The sequence below is a fragment of the Antennarius striatus genome, chromosome 7 (genome assembly GCF_040054535.1).
Source record: "Antennarius striatus isolate MH-2024 chromosome 7, ASM4005453v1, whole genome shotgun sequence".
NCBI lineage: Eukaryota > Metazoa > Chordata > Actinopteri > Lophiiformes > Antennariidae > Antennarius > Antennarius striatus.
Window position 1 is genome coordinate 22,724,856 of NC_090782.1, and position 20,145 is coordinate 22,745,000.

At 43.6% G+C, this 20,145-nt stretch overlaps 1 protein-coding gene across 2 annotated transcripts in view; it reads left to right on the forward strand.

Annotated features, from left to right (window-relative positions):
- LOC137598659 (disks large homolog 4-like) overlaps nucleotides 1-20,145 on the forward strand; it is a 70,472-nt gene that overhangs the window by 23,391 nt on the left and 26,936 nt on the right. For both annotated transcript variants that reach the window (XM_068319059.1, XM_068319060.1), the window contains exons 5-6: nucleotides 18,222-18,275; nucleotides 20,100-20,145. The exon at nucleotides 20,100-20,145 is cut by the window's right edge and continues 5 nt beyond it. In XM_068319059.1, coding sequence (XP_068175160.1) covers nucleotides 18,222-18,275; nucleotides 20,100-20,145 — 100 coding nt within the window. The remainder of the gene's footprint in view (nucleotides 1-18,221; nucleotides 18,276-20,099) is intronic.

Genomic DNA, 20,145 nt, shown 5'->3' on the forward strand with positions numbered 1-20,145 from the left:
CAAGGGTGATGAAAATCAGTGAACGAATAGTGCAGGTAAAGAGGCTCAATAAATAAAATAAGTCATTTGTCATCATTATTGATTAATGTGTCTGACAGATAGGTGGCGAGGGAATACAGCCCACACAGTAGGCTGTATAAACGACTTGCTCAGCTTAAATCCACTGACACCTCCAGAGACTGATTGGGGAAAAACAGTAAAAAGCCTCTTACATGTCTTTGGTATAGCACACAAATAATGAGGCAGACGTAGGCCACTCAGAGACTGTAGCCAGGAAGCTAATGCAGATAATTAGGAGGAAGGAAAGACAGACAGAGCCGTGGAGCTGCAAGAGATGAAATGAAATAGAATTGCAGGCAGACGGAGACTAATTTTTGGTTGCTTATTGGAACCTGACAGTCGGCCAAATCGCCCTGCAGTGAATGTCTGTTTTTTTTCCCCCCTTGATGTCTAATGTCTAATAAGTGTATAGTGGATTCTCCTCCAGTGTGACACAGGCCTGACAGAGAGACATAAGAGATTAACCCAGATTCTCTACATTTGCAGCATCAGGATTTTTTTTGTCATCTTGGGGAAGTAATTACTGTACCTCAAAACATGACCTAATATCTTGTGTTGCACTTTCAATCGTTGGTATCTCAAATGTAATATAGTTTGTTAAATGATGCGCCAGCGTAAATTGGAATGCTATTTTAAAACAAACTGTAACTGATTGGGGGAGAAATAAAGGATGTTAAATATGGATGCTATTTGTGATTCAATATGTTGTGATGTCATTCATGGGGCAGACTGCCAACCCCCAAGTGTTGGATTTGGTGCTGAGCACATCTATAGTGGACAGTGAATATTTAGATCTTCAAATCAGCATCAAGTTGCAGCAAAAATGATAAACAGTGAGCTGGAGATCCCAAAAAAATCTCTGTTGGTTCATCACCACGAGGGAATGGCACATTACACGAGATTATTTGATCATTACAACAATATTGATTGGAACCTGTACTGCATCAAACACGCGGTCCAAACATGATCTGTCTGTCCTGACCTGTTGGGCTTCTCATTTCGCGTTCAGCTGGTGTTTTGCTTGCTTTCCAGTGATGCATGTCTCTACATCCTCAGTATTTACCAGAGGAGTCGGACATAGCTCTTAAAAATGAGCCTTTACCAGAAGCTGAAGGGGTTCTAATGGAAGTGCTGGGGGGTAGCCAAAAAATGTTAGGAACCACTGGAATAGACTGCAGTATAGATCTGTATGGTGTCTGCTTTACAGTCCCTTTATGGCTGTTGACGAGACAAAGGCTGCAGCTTTTATGGGTGTATTGAGTTTAAGTTAAAGTCGATGGGCCAGAGCAACCAAAAATATTAATGCTGAGGTTTTGGATGAAGTATTAATACATGTATAGCAGGGGTGTCAAACTCATTTTCACAGACGGCCACATCGGCATAATGGCTGTCCTCAAAGGGCCTGATGTAAATTACAAATGTAACTAAATGTAACTCAATGTAATGTGTAATAAATTCAGAGTTATTTAAGCTATAAACAATACATTCGCAGAGAAAAAATGCTCGTTTGATGCTCTGTTATAATATAAATCCTTTTAATTTGTAAGGTTATTAAACCCACAGAACTCCATGAATCAAAGATTAAACTATGCAGTTGAATAAAGACAAATGACATCAAACACAAGTTAGGACAGTTGAAATGGGCTTAATTACTGCATTGTGGGAAATGTAGTTTTTTGTTTAAAGCGCACTTTTAGACACTCCATAGACTGACCATTTATGCTCTGGCGGGCCACATAAAATGATGTGGTGGGCCACATTTGGCCCCCGGGCCTTGAGTTTGACACACGTGATGGAGAGATTTGTTATTAGTCATCACCGTCCAGCATTAGCATCGCTATAGCATGGCTGTAATGTTACTGGGTCACTGTGCCAGCAGAGTCCGACTACAGTCTACTGAGCTAGGTTTTGGTTCAGTCTGTGTCGGAGGGGCAGCCGGGACGGGAGAAGGAGCGAACATTCGTATGCTGGGCTATCTGTCCGTTTGGCAGGACCTCGCCCTGCCTTCAGAGGACGGTAGTGGTGGTTGTGGGCCCAAGTTGACTCTCAGCAGTCAGACATTAAACTTGCATGATGTGTGCTTTTATTTAATTGGTCCTGAAATATTAATAGAGCTGGCATTCACCGGCTGACATTTGACTGCATGGAGACAGAGAGAGAATGAAAAAGTGAAAGAGAGAGAGAGGGGGGGGGGGGTCGGGACGGCAGGGTTTTGTTATGGCCGCTGTCAGTGAGTTGTTGTTGTGTCAGCTGATATGTCTGTGTATCATGGCATACGAGGCTCACAATGGTTGACTGGCAGACGCTAATGATGTAATAGTGTAAGCTGTAATCTATTGTAGCGACGATGAGAGCGTCTTTCTGTGCCTCCATGTGGCGTTATTGATTTTGGATTTTGCAATTTGCTTTGTAACCCAGAGAAGGTTGTTTTTGTTTTGTTTTTTGAGACTGAAAAGTTGGAGTAAAAAGGGAGAGCTGTGAGGCTACCTGATAGAGGAAATTATTTTTTTTCTTGGATTCTATCCTGAAGTGATCCTGATCTTACTTTCAGCACAGTCTGAAGCAGATGAAAACGTCTTTCTCTGCTGTCCAAGACAGTCTTTGGCTTTATCCAGTCTTTTAATGTGGATGGAAGGTCTGAAGAATGTGAGAATCTTGTTTAAAGTCAGCTGGTCCTCTTTATGATCTTAATAGAATCTCTAGAAGATGTCATGCAAAGACTCATAATGGTGCTGTGGACCGACAGTAGTGCTTCTAAATCAGTGCTTTCCCGTGATCAGGACATACGGTCAGAAGCAATTTCATCAGTTCCTTGAATTAGGACTGCTAACATCTGTAGTGGTCTTATAGCAGCTTGGCAAATCAATATATTTGAACTAAACGAAGTGGAAATCACTCTCGCCCACTCTGCTTTCGCACGGAGGGCAGGTTTCTTCAGGTCGAGTGAATATGTACCATAAAACTTCATCTGTGCAAGATCTTAAGGAAAGGCACGCCGCTCAGTCGACGCTAGGTGTGTTTCAGGACTGTAAAAGCTGTTGCCATAGATACAGTTCCCAAGGAAACACAGAAATAAGCAGTGACAGGGGTCCTGCTCCACCTGTGGGTAGTCCTCAGGGAGGGTATTATAGCCGTGTGGGCTAATGATACACCTCTGGGCTCCAGGGGGATTCTGCTGGAAATGACTCGGTTTGGTTGCACTTCCATTCAGTCGGGAGTGACCGGATGAGGCCAGCTGACCGCTCTTACCCTGAGCTGGCCTTCGGCGCCGACACGCAGGCTAATTCAGTGAACGCTCAATCCTCAAGGCCTTCATGCCACGCTCTAAGGAGATAGCCTGGTTGTTTTCTCCACTCCTCTTTCCTTACTTATTTATTTATTTATTTAGTCTTTTGTCTTAGTCAGTGCCCAGCAACAGCCTGTTGTTTCCATTTTGGAGTCATGCTTTATGTGTGTGTGTGTGTGTGTGTGTGTGTGTGTGTGTGTGTGTGTGTGTGTGTGTGTGTGTGTGTGTGTGTGTGTGTGTGTGTGTGTGTGTGTGTGTGTGTGTGTGGCCAGAATCCCTTCAAGGAGAAGATGCGTCTCCTGCACACACACTCTTCATCCTCCACCGCCCCCCACCACCCCTTCAGCTGCTTTCTACCTCATCTCCACCTCAACCTGCAACAGGCATTACGTGTGCATGCATGAGTTTGCGTGTTTGTGTGTATGCGTTTGGAGGTGAGGGTGGGCTCCCTCGTTGTCATTGGCTGACTGGTATAAAAGGGGCGTGGCTTGTGCCTGTAATGTTATCTGACAGTTGGAGAGGGAAAGCCGAAGAGAAAGAGAGAGAGAGAGAGGCATCGGGTTGCAGCACCAATAAAAGACTGGAAAAGATAATTTGTTGAAAGATTGACAGAGAAACAGAGAGGAGGTGTGTGTGTGTGTGTGTGTGTGTGTGGTAGGTTGAAGAAAGAGAGGGAGAGAGAAAGAGAAACCGAATAACGTACGGCGCTGTGCGAGGGAGACGAGAGGAGAGAGTGAGACTTGGAGCGACATCACAGATGTAGGAGGGAGGGGAGGAGAAACAGAGGAGTTGCAGAGTGATTCTTCCAAGCATCCACCTACTTCAGATGCTCTCCTCCTCGCCTGCGTCCTTCCACTTCCCTCCTCTTATCAGAGCAGCCATCCATCCCTCCTTCCTTCCATATTTAATGGGAGTGCACGCCGTTGCAGAGGGGAGACTGATTGATTATCTCCTCGGACCGAAGACGAGGTTGGAGTGAGGGGTGGAAGAGAGAAGAGGCGGGGATGGAAAAAGACAGAAAGAGAGAACTTAAATAATCAATTCTCATATCCTGTTGATGCCGGAGCCGTGTTCCGCGTCACTCCTCATCACTCCTTCTGAAAAGAGGAAAGAAAGGAATTGAAGAGTGAAGATTTTGGACTCCCAAAGATGCAGATGCTTGATTTTTCTCCTGGATAGAGAGAAGATGGGATGATGGACCAATGGATGGACGGCTGAGACAGAAGGGCAGACGGGTGCAGAGCGACCCCGACAGACCGACTCCAACACCTACTTCAAGAGGACTCTCTCTACCTGCCTTGGACTTTCCATCTCTTCCTCCTCCAGCTCCTCCTCCTCCTCCTCCTCGTCTCTCCTTCTGGCAGCTGTTGTCTCACTCCTGAGAGACCTGAAGGAGAGAAATATAAAGAAATAACAATAATAAAGGATGATCAAAATATCGCCAATGGCCACATAACCTGGTGACAGATCCGACGGAATCGCTGGACCGTATATTTGACAGCAACACCTTGAGAGGGAGGAGAGAGGGAGGTGATGGAGGTGAGGAACTAGGGATGAAGCAGTGGAGGAGAAGTTCTTCAACATGAACTCTATCCTGTCCGTCTAAGGGGAGATCAGACAACCGACACCATGAACTACATTTTCGGGAACAACACCCTGTACCCCCGCAGCGCGAGGGTAGGTGGGACCTCTGGGGGTCAAGGGGCTGGGTTGGGTGTCAAACAGAAGGTGGGACCCAAGCGGGGCTCCTCAGAGGAGCTGGCGCCTCCTCACACCTCCTCCCCCTCCACCTCCTCCCCGGCCTCTTCCTCCCCCTCCTCGTCGTCCTCTCGCTGGCAGCAGCTCCTCATGTTCTTCTCCAGGAGGAGTGCCTTCACTGACTGTATCAATGCTGGCCAGGTAACACGTGTGTGTGTGTGTGTCTGTGTGTGTGTGTGTGTGCGTGCGTGCGTGTGTGTGCGTGTGTGTCCAAACTCGCAGGAGCAAACATTCTCTCTTTTCGTTTTCTCACCCAAAAAGGAGAGAGAGAGATAAAAATCAGAAGGTCGAGGCAGCTCTCTGTTTTGGGTGAGATATCTGACAACGTTGTCATGGAAATGAGCCCTGGCACAGCGTACGAGATCCAGTCGGCCAATGTGTTGCCATGGCGAAGCCATCATTTAGCTGATGATTGCGTGCGGACCTTGGAAGTCCCACTGCACTTGATCGAAGTCCACGTTAAAAATCCAAAATCCGTGGAGATCCACACGATGAATCCCATGATGCAATAAGAAGAATTAACACGGTATAGCTCATTAGCATCCCTATCTACTTGCACCTACGGCTTCTATATGTGAGCAGTGAGCAAGAATTTCACCTGCTAATGCTCTGCTGACTGTTCTTGTAAAAGAAATGCGAGAACATTACACCAACATGTGTTACCCTTAATACGAGCCGCTGTCATCCTACAAAATAAAGGACCTACGCATGATTACCGTTGGGAATAGACGCGATTAAAGGTCAATGGGGCCTGTTGGAGAGGAATACATCCATCTGCCGGCGCTGTGCTGTCGTCAGCAGGTGAAATATGACGATGAACTGTAGCTCAAAGCCACACTGGAACTGGTTCTGGTGGTGCTGCCGTCAACCCCCCGCGTCAAGCATAAATCCAGTCAGCTCTCCAATGCATCACCATTATAATGATTGGTTGAATAAACTGCTGACTAATATCCATAGTTTTCCTGAGAGCTCCTTACTCGATGGAAATCTTGATATGAAGCACTTCTGATGTCGACTGATGTTATCTTAAGCCTCTCCTTCCCTTAATTCCAATAATACATCAAAGTCCCTCGTCCTCAGTCGGTGTGAATCATCCAAGTCACTTTTTTTTTTTTTTGTCCCTTTCATGTACAACTTTATCCCATTTTGCTGTTTTATGTGCTTTTAAAGTGAGCACCATCTGACCCTTGAAGCTATTTTTTCATATTAATATTAGATTCTTATATTTAAGGAGGCTTCTGCCTGGTTCTGCTGACATCCAATAAGAAGCCAGCCTTAAAGTCTAGCATGAGGGAAAACGTTTTTGGTAATCCATTTCTGTTATTTGAGGATATAGGAGCTGGACACGTCCAGACAAACAGTTGGTTGGGACTAATTCTCCATTTGGATGATGTTGTATAAGAAGAGAGGAGCTAATTAAAAAAGCTCTGATCAAACAAAGAAAAAGTGGAACCATATTCAGCCTTTGGTGGACGTTTAAGTTTGAGCTTTCTACGCTCAGATTGTTTGTATCCCAACTTACTCACCTTTACACCTTAACCGAACAGATTTGAAAATGTTAATATAAGTGCATAAACATTTGTACTGCAGAAGACAAATTCAGTGATGCTTCAATGTGAATTATCGATCTAAAACTGCTGAGTGGCACTTACGGTATATGACTGGCCGCAAATTTACAGCACAGCTCCTGGAAAAAGTTCCCCCGCCCGTCCTCGGTAATCGTATTGTCCGTGCATTTTCCCAAGGTGTTGCCATTTTCCTGCACTGTAACACACACACACACACACACACACACACTAACGCACGCACACTGATGTTTCTATAGGCTCTTTTTCTTTTTTAACAATCCGATGGAAATGGTTCTGTTCTGCTGATTTGGCATTATGGGTTCAATTAAAAGTATCCCATTGTACACAGCAGTGTGTGTGTGTGTGTGTTTTCAGTCTGTGTGTGAGTGTGTGTGTGTGTGTGTGTGTGTGTGTGTGTGTGTGTGTGTGTGTGTGTGTGTGTGTGTGTGTGTCTTTGTGTTGACGTGCTCAGGGTCAAAGCAAAATTAGTTTTTGATGGATGAACCCAACCCTGGCGAGGTGTGCATTGTTGACCTGAAAACATGCGCACGCACACACACGCACGCACACACACACACACACACACACACACACACACACACACACACACGCGCACACACACACACACACACGCACACAATGAAAATATGAAGCCATATAGAAAGTGGAAAGCCTTCTCGGAGCATTAAGTCAGTCAGCGGTGCTTTCAGTCTTGTGATGTCATTGAACGTCTCTGCAGAATGAATAGGAGTCAAATATGATGTCATGCTGTGTCTTTCTTGAGTTTATCAATCACAGCAAGAACAAGTCATTGATCGCTGCCACCGCATGACACTTGTTTCTAACATTCATGCTGGTTAGTGAGAAAACTCGTTCATTAAAAACAACAACGTGCATCAAACACAAATCAAGGCCTATAATTAAAGAAAAAAAACCTTTTCAGGCAGCTATTTTAAAACTCAACACACACGAACACACACACACATACACACACAGAGGAATCATTCCTATTATATGGCCCCCACTCACTTAATGGCTGCTCATGATTAAAAATAAAGGTTAACCCAACTGTTTTCTGTTTTTGTTGTGAACACACTTTGCGGCCCTCTCTGCTCTCCCTCCATATCCCCCATCCTGTCTCTGTATAATTGATGAGTGGTAAAGCAGAGGCATGAAAGTCATCCTGGTTCTTTAGAAAGTGCTCTAAAAGCCTTAAAGAGGTGTTTAGCGGTCACAGGAAATGGGGGTAGAGAGGGATGGCCGGAGCCGGAGACACGACGGATAGAGAAAGAGGCAAAATAAGGCACTGGCGGAGACAAGGAGGGATTGATCGGGAGAGAAATCCGATAGCCTGTTAGCTCAAAGTGGGCATTGTGAATAAACAGTATCAGGCGCAGTGGATCGTAATGTATCCATCAACATAAAGTCAGCTGACAGACTCGTACTGATTATTTAATCAGGGCTGGGTAAAAGTTAAACGGTAGTAGTCCATCAGATGTTTCTGCAGATAAAGTGTTGAATCAGAGGTTGTTAGTACTTGATGCTGGTATGGCTCTTTGGATTTCTTTTATACTTTTAGAGAAGACTTAAAAGACTTTCACAACCTTGCATGTCAGCCTACTGTTTCTTCACCATTTTATTTTTTGTCATATTTATCTTTTTTTTTGTGTTTTCAAGCATCTGAGTCTTCTTTAATGAAAAGAAATCTCCTTTCTTTGTGTGCATCTGCACCGATAATCTAAAATAAATAATTACCACTGGTTAGAAGTGAGTAAAAAAAACAGTTTTCACTAGAATGACACCTTAAAATGTCATTTTAAATACAATGGGTCATTTTAAGATGGAAAAATGTGTGGGAGCCACGTAATTAACACCCAAACCGCTAAGTGTGTACACACTGGAGATCATCCCACTCTCCCCAACACACACACACACACACACACACACACACACACACACACACACCCCTCTCCTCATTATCCTTCCGCTACCCAGGGAAACTTTCCACTCTCCTGATGCCTCATGGGAAACCGCCGTGCGTGTGTAGGCTTCTCTGGTTATCTTTATCCTTCTTTAGATCTGGTGTCCCGGCGATGAGATGAGCAGGAAATGCTATATTTATTTGGATTCTGCACCAGAGCATACTGTACAATGTTATCACAGTTTCTGCTCCATTATTTCCATGGATCATCTGTTGCTGAGTGGGCAGCGTGTAAAAGTAAAAACAAAAACAAGAAGAGGTTGTATTTTGGGGAATTTTCACACCATAACTGTGAATTTTTCTCTGGAGAATAGCTGAATGCTACATGGTTTAAATGTTGTGGCCACAAGGAGTTTTAGCAGCTTTATTCCCTCTCCTGTTATTAGGTTTGAGCTTGTTGACAGAAAATTAGATGAAACATCTTTGAACAGCATTTAGAAAATTTTGAGCATTTGAGGGAAGGGTCAGGTGGGAACCTTCCTTACTTCAACGTGTTACTCGACCACAATTAAAGTAACACTCACCCGGGGGGAGGGAGCTAGGAAAGGGTTAATAGCAACAAGTCCCAAAGGTGGAGGTGGCAAGTGGGAGGAGCTTGTGTAAATGTTTACATCGTGGACCACCGTTGCTCATGGCAGCCAATGATATTCCCCGATTGTTGGCCAACACTGTGGGTAGCATCAGCTGTTGTCATGGCAATGTTGCTATACTGATCGTCGAACAGAACGTGTGTGTGTGTGTGTGTGTGTGTGTGTGTGTTGTGTGTGTGTGTGTGTGTGTGTGTGTGTGTGTGTGTGTGTGTGTGTGTGTGTGTGTGTGTGTATGTGTGTGTGTGTGTGTGTGTGTGAACTCAAACACATTGTATTCTAGCGGTGAGGAGTGTGTTAGATCTGTGGTGCTTGAGAAGAGTTTGTGAGATGTTGCATCACCTTCTGTGTGTGGGATGAAGCTTTCATATCAGCTCCCCCCCCCCCCCCCCACACACACACACACACTCTCTCCCTCTCTCTCTCTCTCTCTCTCTATCAGCCTCCTTTTGCCATCTCTCTACGTTGTCGATGTCATCACAGGAGATTAACTTACCACAAGCGATCACTTAGTATGACTGCTAACTAATGGGGCTGAACACAACATAATGACATCTCCATCTATTCAGCTGTAATTACTATGTGAGGGGCTGACACTGTGGAAGGCTTGACCGATGCACTGCTCTTGTGATGATGATGATGATGATGATGATGATGATGATGATGATGATGATGATGGTCGTGGGAGTGATGATGTGAATCAAAGCGTTGCTGCCAGGTTGTACATTTGTCTCCTCATACAGTATGCAAAACATTTATTTGTTGGCAGCTGGTTGGAGAAAGAAAAAGCATCTGTAGAGGTAAATAAAATAAAAAAATACAGGAACAACTTTAAAGTTTAAAATTTATCTGCTTGTTGATTTCATCAAGGTCATCATAATTATGTCAATATTATATCATAATAATCCTAATAGAGAGACGAGAAAAAATTCTAACGGTATAAAATATAAAATACAATCAGCTCCACTCCTATCATCCAATGAGGCACCTACAAAGATAGGTGTGGGAAATGGTCATGTGACTTCAGGCCAATTATTATCCCATTCTTGAAGAGAAGCAAGGGGCGTGTCCAATCAGGGAGGTGGAAAACTTCAAGCTAAATCCCTTGGTGCTAAATGTCAACTGACCAATGGTTGTCAACTATGTTGGTAGTTAATTATTGTAGTAATTATTTCAAACATTCAATGATTATAGATTTGTGAATGTTGACGGAAACTCAATGGTGTTGTCAACACTATGTGACTTGGGACTTTATCATTTTTGATTTTCTTAACAAAATAATAAACAGAATAATTGGTGGATATAAATGATAATGAACGCAACCACTAGTTAAATTTGTGCCTAATTTGTGTGATTGCAATAATCTGTAGATTTCATAATCTGTAATAATGATTGTAATAATCTGTAGATTTAAGTTAGTCCTATAATGTTTAGAAAGTTTAAAATCTCCTGTCCTGTGTTGCGGAAAGAATAATCCGGTGCTCCTTGTGAAAGGCTGAGGGAGCGTGTAGATATTGAGAACACAGTTGGTAATTAAGTCGTAACCTGGCAGACTCAGTAGATGAAGAGACAGAGTTTGTCGAACTGATCTGTAACAGAATCATGTCCTTAATGAGGAATGAGGAACCATTGGAGCAGCGCTGCTGCTTCACGCCGGCTCACAGATGGAGAGCGGGGCAACTACTTCAGCTGACAAGAGTACAAGCCAGGGCAGCGGGTGACACCGATAGGTGACAAAAGAGAGGGTATCGTAGTCTGAAAACCAGCTGCTTGAATGCTTGACACTCTTGAATGTGTCCTGACCTGTTGGAGCAGGATCAGGGCCTTAGATCACGGATAAGCGTGAGAGGAGGATGTTCTCCTGTTATCTACTCTTGAGAGCCCTGCCCCCGCTGACCCCACCACTAAACTGCAGATCCCATTACAGTGCGTAATAGCCTAGCTTATGGTCGTCGGAGTAATGAGAGTTTGTGTTGTATTGCGATTCATTGAGACAAATTCTGCTTATGGAGATTTAGTTTTGTACTTGACCTTGAGTTTAAGTAGCGCTAAGTGGAGTTCAACACCAACGAAACTTTCTCTAAACCTCCAGCTTTTATTCACGTTGGGAGAGAAGGAATTGAATTGAGTTCCTGTAATGAAGGAATGTGTTTCTATGTTTTGTCAGATTGTTTATCAAAATGATTGCATTTAACATATTTTAGTCACTTTTTTGTAATAATCTCTGTGCATCTCTTCTTCTCTTTTTCTCTCTTTCTGTATCTTTCTGACTCTCTTCCTTTCTTTCCCTCCCCCTTCCTGACCGGTCAAGGCAGATGGCCGCCCACCTAGAACCAAGGTCTGCACCCTCTTTAAATGCAATTTACCTCGCTGCTGTCGCCAAGTGCTTCCTCCCCAGTGTCTGTAAAATAAAGGGTCAGGTTTAGACCATGAAATATAACGTTTGTCAGGACCCTCATAAATTAAACTGACTTCACTTAAATTGACTTGATGCTTCCATTCAGACCATAACACAACCTCCTTCTACCAATCCAAGAGATGCACCAATCCAAGAGATGCTTCAAATTAATACTAAATTAATCCACTGTGTTGTGTGTAGCTATCAAGTTCTCTGTTTGCTTTTATTCCCATCACAGTTTTCTTTAATATGTCAGGTATTGACTTATTTGGCATTGATACCAATCAATACTGAACATATTCCATGGAACAAATACATCAGTAAAGATGAGAATGAAGTTCTGGAGAAGCTTCTTTATGGCCGGTCCATCAGTAATCTCTCTTTCTGTGGAGTCTACGGCCCCCTGCTGGTCACACTCAGTACGACAGATGTGTAGTCAGCAGAAGGCGAGTTCGAAAAGAGAAATGAGTATTGATCGCTATTGCATATTTTAAGCTTTGGGGGCTCTTCCGAAACACACTCACCTTTAAAGACTAATGTGTGTGTTTGTTTTATACACTCATTAATATTCACACATAAATTATTGTAGATGGGTTTTTGCTATTTTCTATTTTTTTGTCATTGTAAACATCATCTTCAGTTCAGTCCAACCCACAAAAAATAGCAAGCATTCAATTAAATAAAACAAGTTGTAATTCATTAACATTTTTAATTTGTTTTTTTATATAATGTTTTTCATCTTTCACTGAGCTGGAGAGTACAAAACTAAGTGGAGCTGTGATGCGGTGTCCTGCACGTTACTAAAAGTGGTTAATACATAATATTTAATGGTTACATGTGTGTTAATAAAGCACTAGACACTAGAAATTGGATGACATATCACACCGGTGTGTTAGTCTGATAACACTTCTGTATTTTGGGTCTAAAGTCCTAAACCCTGAACTGAACAGCATCCCTTGTTTTTGTGTCATCTCCACCCCCTCCGTGCCCCACCCTGTAGCACTGCATTTGCAGGGTCTTCATCAAACAGTGTGACGCTAACAACCTATTCTCCCTGCTCATCCTCTCCTGACCAAGCGGCAAGCCTGCAGCGCTGGCAGCACTTTAACGGAAACCTTTCTCTCCAACAAATGAAAAGATTCATCTATTTGTTTTCTCCACATCTCCATGCTGCTGTTTAATCTGCCTCTCTCTCCTCCTCTATTTTTCTTTCTCTCGCTCTTAGCAAGTTGGTTTGAGGCAACTTCTGGCATATATTAGCTGACATTGGGTTTCTAGCTGGTGCTGGATGGATGTGGGTGGATGTCCATCCAGCTCTGTATATAAACTAATGGCAGCTGCTGTTCTTTCTCATACGCAGGCTGCAGGAGCCAGAAGCTATGATTCAATTTTAAAAAATGACTTGTGGTGTTGAGCAATAATTTCACAAATAATCTGTCCTTTGTTTTATTATTGGCTGTACTGAACCAGTGCCCGTTTGAGACTCTGCCACCAAGGAGGTTGTGTCTTTTGGCAAAATTACACAAAAGCTGTTGAATGAGTTTATGACCTGCTTTTTGGTCATTTTATTAATCTGTTTTTTTGACATTTTAATTTTTCAGGGAGTAATGCATGGATCTTGACAACAAAATACTACACAGTATGCGCATTTACGTAGTATTTTCGTTGGTCCCTAATGTGTGTTTCAAATAAGAATGCAGATTTCTTTCTTACAAGGAAGTAGGCCATTACACACACACAGACACACACACACACACACACACACACACACACACACACACACACACACACACACACACACACACACACACACACACACACACACACACACATTTCATCCACTGTATTCCAGTTGACCCGCCTCGTCTTGTGATGCTTTAAAGGAACAAGATAAAGGTTGATGGGAGGACTGCTCTCCACCAATCACAGCCCTCTGCTCATTGTGGACACATAAACATACACAGACTGAGCAATGCATCACTATCCCTGGCTGCCTATCGATTAGTCATGCCTGGCTGCTGTCATGTGCAGGAGTCCCATAATTGGCCAGCCCAGGAAAGAGGGCAAGAGAGGCAGGGTTGGTGAGAGAGGGGGAGAGAGAGAGAGGGGGAGAGGGATGGACACAAGAAGAGGGAGGTAGCGTAGAAAGATGAAAGAGGCTGACAAAGAGAGTTGTGCTTAGAGATGCGGCCTAATATCAAATCCCGATAACAGAGATACAGGATGAAAGAAGGAGGACACAGATTTTGCAATTTTGATTTTTTATTTTTTTTTTGGATGGACATGAATTTGAAAACAAAAAGAAATCAAGTATAGGATTATAACATGGGTAAACTCCTTTTTTTTGCTCTGTTTTCCTTCTGGAATCTCTGAATGGAACCATATGATCTCCTAAGCGACAGACAATCTAGACGCAAAGTCCGAAGACAAGTCATCTTAGATGGATAACGTATCACTAACAACTGAAGTGGACCAAGCTCATGGCATGAGAATAACAAACCTTACATTGGCATCCTCTGCAGAAACATCTTGAGTGACAAAAGACTTAAAGGACGCTCATCCTGTCCAGACTCCCAGCTTCTTCTTCTTCTTCTTGGGGTCACATCTTTTATTTTACTACTGATCTTCTAAACTTAAGGAGTGGTGGGATGGTCAGCACATCTCTGAGGAAAACCAGCGTGGAGGACAGGAATCAAATCTTGGACTAAAGGTTTCTTGCATGGACTGTAGTTGGTATGGGAGACGACATGGAAGTAAATGAAGGACTATTTATTTTTTGATATTGCTGTGATCACAATTCACTGAGACATGCATACATAGCAGAGAGCTAGAGAGCGAGAGAAAGAAGGCAGGAATACCAGCTACCAAGGAGGGGGATTGGTGGTTCTGGAGTTCTGGAGACGCCTGACCTACATTATTCAGACGGAAGCAATTCTCAAGATCTACTCTCTTTGGTCATCTTGAAAGAAGATGATGCGGTGAGAGTGGTGTTAAAAGAATAGAAGATCTCTTTGGGACTCTTCATATATCTCTGCAGCTATGACCACTTATTTCCACAGCCATGAGTTCTGTTGTAGCCCCAAGAAGCCCAGCAGTGGTTCCACGAAGGGCAAATCTGGCAAAGGAAAGGCCAAGTCAGGGAAGACTCACTCTCACTCAAAGAACAAACAGAATCTACTGCAAATACAGCATGCAGCCAATCACCAGCTTCCACCTTCTCCACTGCACTCACCAAATCACCACCCGCACTCCCCGAAACATGGCTGCCATCCGCCAAAGCATCTGCTTCATTCTCCTTCCCCTAGCTATTACCACATAGCACCGCCCTCGCCAAGTCGTCAGCTTGCTCCACCATCTCCAACTTACCAACGGCCAGCAATGTCGACAAATCGCCCACTCTACTCGCCAAGCCACCACCAGCTGCAAATGTCCCCAAGCAACCGCCAGCTTCACCTGTCCCCAAGCCACCACCAGCTTCACCTGTCCCCAAGCCACCAACAACTTCACCTGTCCCCAAGCCACCAACAGCTTCACCTGTCCCCAAGCCACCAACAGCTTCACCTGTCCCCAAGCCACCAACAGCTTCACCTGTCCCCAAGCCACCAACAGCTTCACCTGTCCCCAAGCCACCAACAGCTTCACCTGTCTCCAAGCCACCAACAGCTTCACCTGTCACCGAGTCGTCATCAGCTGCAGCATCATTGTCAAAACCATCAGCAGTGCCACCTGCAGGCGATGCCAACCCAACTGCTTTCCTCGCAATCCACCCATCAGATCTACCACCAGCAACAGCAGCAGGTGCAGCTCCGTTCGCCCAGTCAACTCTCCTTCCAGCAGTGCCAACACCAACACCAGTATCCTCCTCCTCTTCCTCACGCCTCCCAGTCTCTATCCATCCACCCTTTCCACTCGCCACAGCTCCCCCTGTGTTCAGGCCTGGGAGGATATGGGTGGAGCACGTTGCCAACCAGCCTGGCCACAAGGGGCACTAGAGGAAAGTGTCCCAATCTGAAGGACAGTGTGAGGAAGAGTCCCACTAAGAGCAAAGCCAAAGGCAAGGTCGTGAGCAGACCATGGCCCAATGACACATACATCTGGACGTCACACTCACCCCGACATGTGCCGCTAATGCACCCCTTTCCACACATACAGGCGCATGTACAGGTAGGTTTGATGGGTGGAGAGTCAAGGCAAATGATGAAATGAGACCACTGATCATCAGTCAGGTCAAAGTAACCCAAGTCAATTCATATTCAAACTTTGAACAGGGTTGGCAAAAATACTATTTTGTCGGCAGAGGCATCAAAGATGTTTGATACACCTTCCTGTCTTCAATGTGCTTATTAGATTACACACCCTAAACTGATGTTCCTCCAAAAATAAGTACATTTAATCTCCTTGGTCTGGATCGGAATGATGATTTGGATCTATATCCAGTTACAATTAGCGGTGGGATCTTGAGAGCCATCTAAGCCTTTCTTCATTGCCTTATTGTAAGCTTTTTTATGATGTTGACATAAAAGAAAGTGAAAAAATTATTCGGAATCAACATCTGTTTCTGTATTTGACGCTTACATCTTTTTAAATCTAATTGTGACAAACAAACAACTTTGATGATCAATTGACTCGGAGGCAATGAGGACTGCAGTTAGTCTAGTGAGGTTAATGTGTTGTATAAACTCACTGGGACTTCAGGTGAAGGTTTCAGTATAACAGTTGGTGGTTGGGTTGTGCTACATCTGCTGTGGGTACAGCAATCATGATTAATGATTGAGTTTGATTAGCGTGATTAGCACAGTCATTCTGATCTGATTAGAGGATTGCTCCATCTGATTAGTTCAATGGACAAATCAAGTTTCATCGTTTATTGGGAAAACAGAGCAGACAAGTAGCCATGTAAATACAAGAGTGTCTTCATCTTGCAAACCAAAAATTGCAGTCAGAGAAAAACAAATGAATAGATGTTAGAAAATTGTAAAGCAGAAAAAATTTCATCACATCTCATATTCAGATGGGTTCTATGCAGTTTCAATGTTGCTTGCAAGATTGTGCATCAGTAAAAATAATATAGTAATTCAATTCGATGTGAAACAGACCATTCTCTTGCACAGTGAGCACTTTTTAATCGCTTTTTATTTATATATAAATTCATTCTGTTAATAATACAGTGGTTATACTCATTGAATTGATTTGTTGATTTGCATGTTAGTGAATGGAGGCCGTGCCTTCACACGTTCTTCCCACACAACCTGGCAGAGGCTGCAGGTATGGAGCGTGTCATTCAACGATAATCATGCAGTTCAGTCATACAAACACACACACACACACACACACACACACACACACACACACACACACTCACACACACACACACACACACACACACACACACACACACACACACACACACAGATCACAACAGCTGCATCTGTCGGCATGACCCTCACTGCTTCCACACGATCCATGACCTTTACTGTGCCCCCCACCCCCACCTCTTCAATCTCCCCCACACACAATCCCCTACCATTATGGCTTTCCCGCCATTCATTTTAATTGTTTTCCGCTCATCTCCGTGGTTTTCGTGGACTTGTGTGTGTGTGTTATCTCGGCAGTGTATGGTTCCCATTGCTGTTGTTGTGTGGTGGCTTTGACTCCTCCCACCGTACCTATAATCCCCCCCTCCCCTTTTCCACTCTGTTCCCATGTGGGATCAAGCATCCTGTCAGCTTGACTGACAGACAGTATGTGTGGTGGAAAGAGAGGCGTAGGGGGAGATGCGTTTGTGTGAGAAGATAAAGCTGTTGAAAGCGGGATGACAGAGGTGGAGATTTGCGTAGCAGGATAGATGCTACTGCTGCTCTGTTGTACGTTGATGTTTTGAAGTCTGGGTGGACTGTCTGCTTAGTTTCGCTCGTTTGATGCTTGTGATCTTTTTTCTTTCGGCTGAAGAAGGAGCAATTCACCTTCAGATGATCATACCTGGACCGGTTTGCTTATTGCTGGTTTGTCGGGAGATGATTCGATCTGTGGTTGCTGGACTGGCGAGCGCTACATACGATTTGGGCAAAACTAAAAGGAAGTGAAAGAGAGACTTGGACAAAAGGTTGGGGTTATGAAATGGGGGCTGATGCTGCAAAGAGAAGAAGACACCTTGAGGTGTGATGTCTGCGAGGAGGAAGGAAGAAGAGAGATCATCTGCTTCAGCTTTAACTTTTTTTTTTTTGCTTTGCTGGAATGAAACAGATCATAATGAGATTGACATAAAGTAGAATAGAAGCTGCGGAGTAACAGACTATAATATCCTGCCGGACGCTGACAGAGGTTTCCTAAAGCTTCCAGTGCCGTTTTGCAGTGTAGTACATTAGCATTGTCTCCTATACGGGCTGTGCAGCATGTCATGTGGCGTTTGCTGTCGCTCTGTGGTGCTGATCTGTAACAGATGTAGTCAACATGCTGTACCAAAACGTGAGACGAGTGAGTCGGCTTCACGTCCAACGTCATCCGCAGTGCTGTGTGTCAATGGTTCCACCGGGACCTCCCTCAAATTAAAGGTGTTATATCAGTGTGCTCTTCTCTCCTGCAGGCCAACCCCCCTCCAGTGGTGGTCAACACCGAGAGCGTCGATACCCCCCCATATGTGAGTACAAGTTCTGAAATGTTAGTGGTGATATCTCATTGGCTAATTTAGATTTTCAGTAAAAACTTGTCGTACATTTTGGAGTTTCTGTTGAATATTCTCAGCATGTTCAACACCCCCCTTTAGGGAAATAAATAAATAATTGCAGCAGTGCTAACAACGTCCTGGATTTTGATAGAACGCTCAGTCCAGAATTAGATGGATCCAGATGTCATGTTAGTGGCTGCCAGCTGCCACAAAGAACAAGTGTCTGTTATTGTTAGATAAGTTTATTATGTAATTACTGTGGAATTACTCCCTACTGTCTGTCATATAACACACACACACACACACACACACACACACACACACATACAGACACACACTCACGCAACAGTTTTCTCCAATGTCTCCATGCAGTCATAGTTGCTGATTTATTTTCTGTAAATTTAAGTGTAAAAAAAACGCAGCTTCTAAGTATTTCAAAGCAGTCACAACCTTTTTATATTCCACCCTGATTGTAGCCACGGTTCAAGCTACTTTTAAAAAAAAATTTAATGAGGGATTCCCTTTAAATGCTGCACAAATTGATGAAGTGACTACCATAAATACGAAAACACTATATAAATAGTAACATAAAAACACAAAGATCACGTTTTAATTAAGGACCAAGACTGAATTTTATAGTATATTCTTATGAGCTAAAACGTTGATTAAGAATGTTGATTTTCTTCATTTGCGTCGTCATAGTGACGTCTGTTTGGAGGATGAAGGAGCTTTGTTGAACAGGAAATATCACAACGGAATGAACCCTTCAGCTTTTATGACGCTCCGTTGTCCTCATTCCAGAATGATCCAAGATTTTCTGTTAATAGTAAATTGGTGTGGCCTCTGACCGGCTGCCTGATATGTACAGAGTATGGCAGGTGATGGGAGACATACTGCACATGGCTGATAGGAGATTGTACCCCATGTTTGAAACGACAGACATTCAAAATCTAAACTAATCTGACTGCAGATTACAGCCAAGGGGATTACATTGGCCATTGGGATGCTACTCGACTGTTGTACGAGTGTGTCTGTATTTGCGTGTCTGCTTCAGGCGCGCACACACGCACACACACACACACACACACACACACACACACACACACACACACATGCAGACACACAGACACAAGAATAAGACACTCACCGCCCAGTAAAAACTAAAGACAGAAATATAATAGTCTGCAGCTCGGATCAGATTTATCCGTTTGCTCATTCGGTCCCGACTGAGCAGTTTGATTGGCTCACGGACAATTCATCAGGCATGTTCTTAACTATGACATCAGAAAAACATCATCATTAAGTACGTATTACTGCCGTAATCTCTGGGATTCATGCGTCATTCATAAAAGATCAAATCTCTAATTTCACTTTGCTGTAATTCTGATATTTGTAGCTGTTCATGATGAGTGAAACGATCAGATAATCAGCTCAGCTCACACGTTGTGTTGGAATAAAAATTATAGTTAATATACAGTATGATATACAAGTCATTTTGACCCATACTGGGCCTTTTCTTTTGTACTGTATTTGAGTACGGACTGGAATCACATTCTTCTTCGTGTTTCCAGCTCTTGTGAACATTTTCTGCACGTCTATTTTTCTTTATTTTGAGAATGATGATACTTTAGATTGTGGTTAGTTTAGATTATAACCTGAGTACTTCCTCCACTGCTGCTGTTAGGGGATGAAATATATGCAGAATTTCCAGTGCAAGTACAGTGAGGATAACGCTGTGAGAAGCAGTACGTAGTTAAATTCAACTACATGTCTCAAGTCTATTTTCCCCTCCCACAGGCCAATGGAACAGAAGCAGACTATGAGTATGAGGAAATCGCGCTTG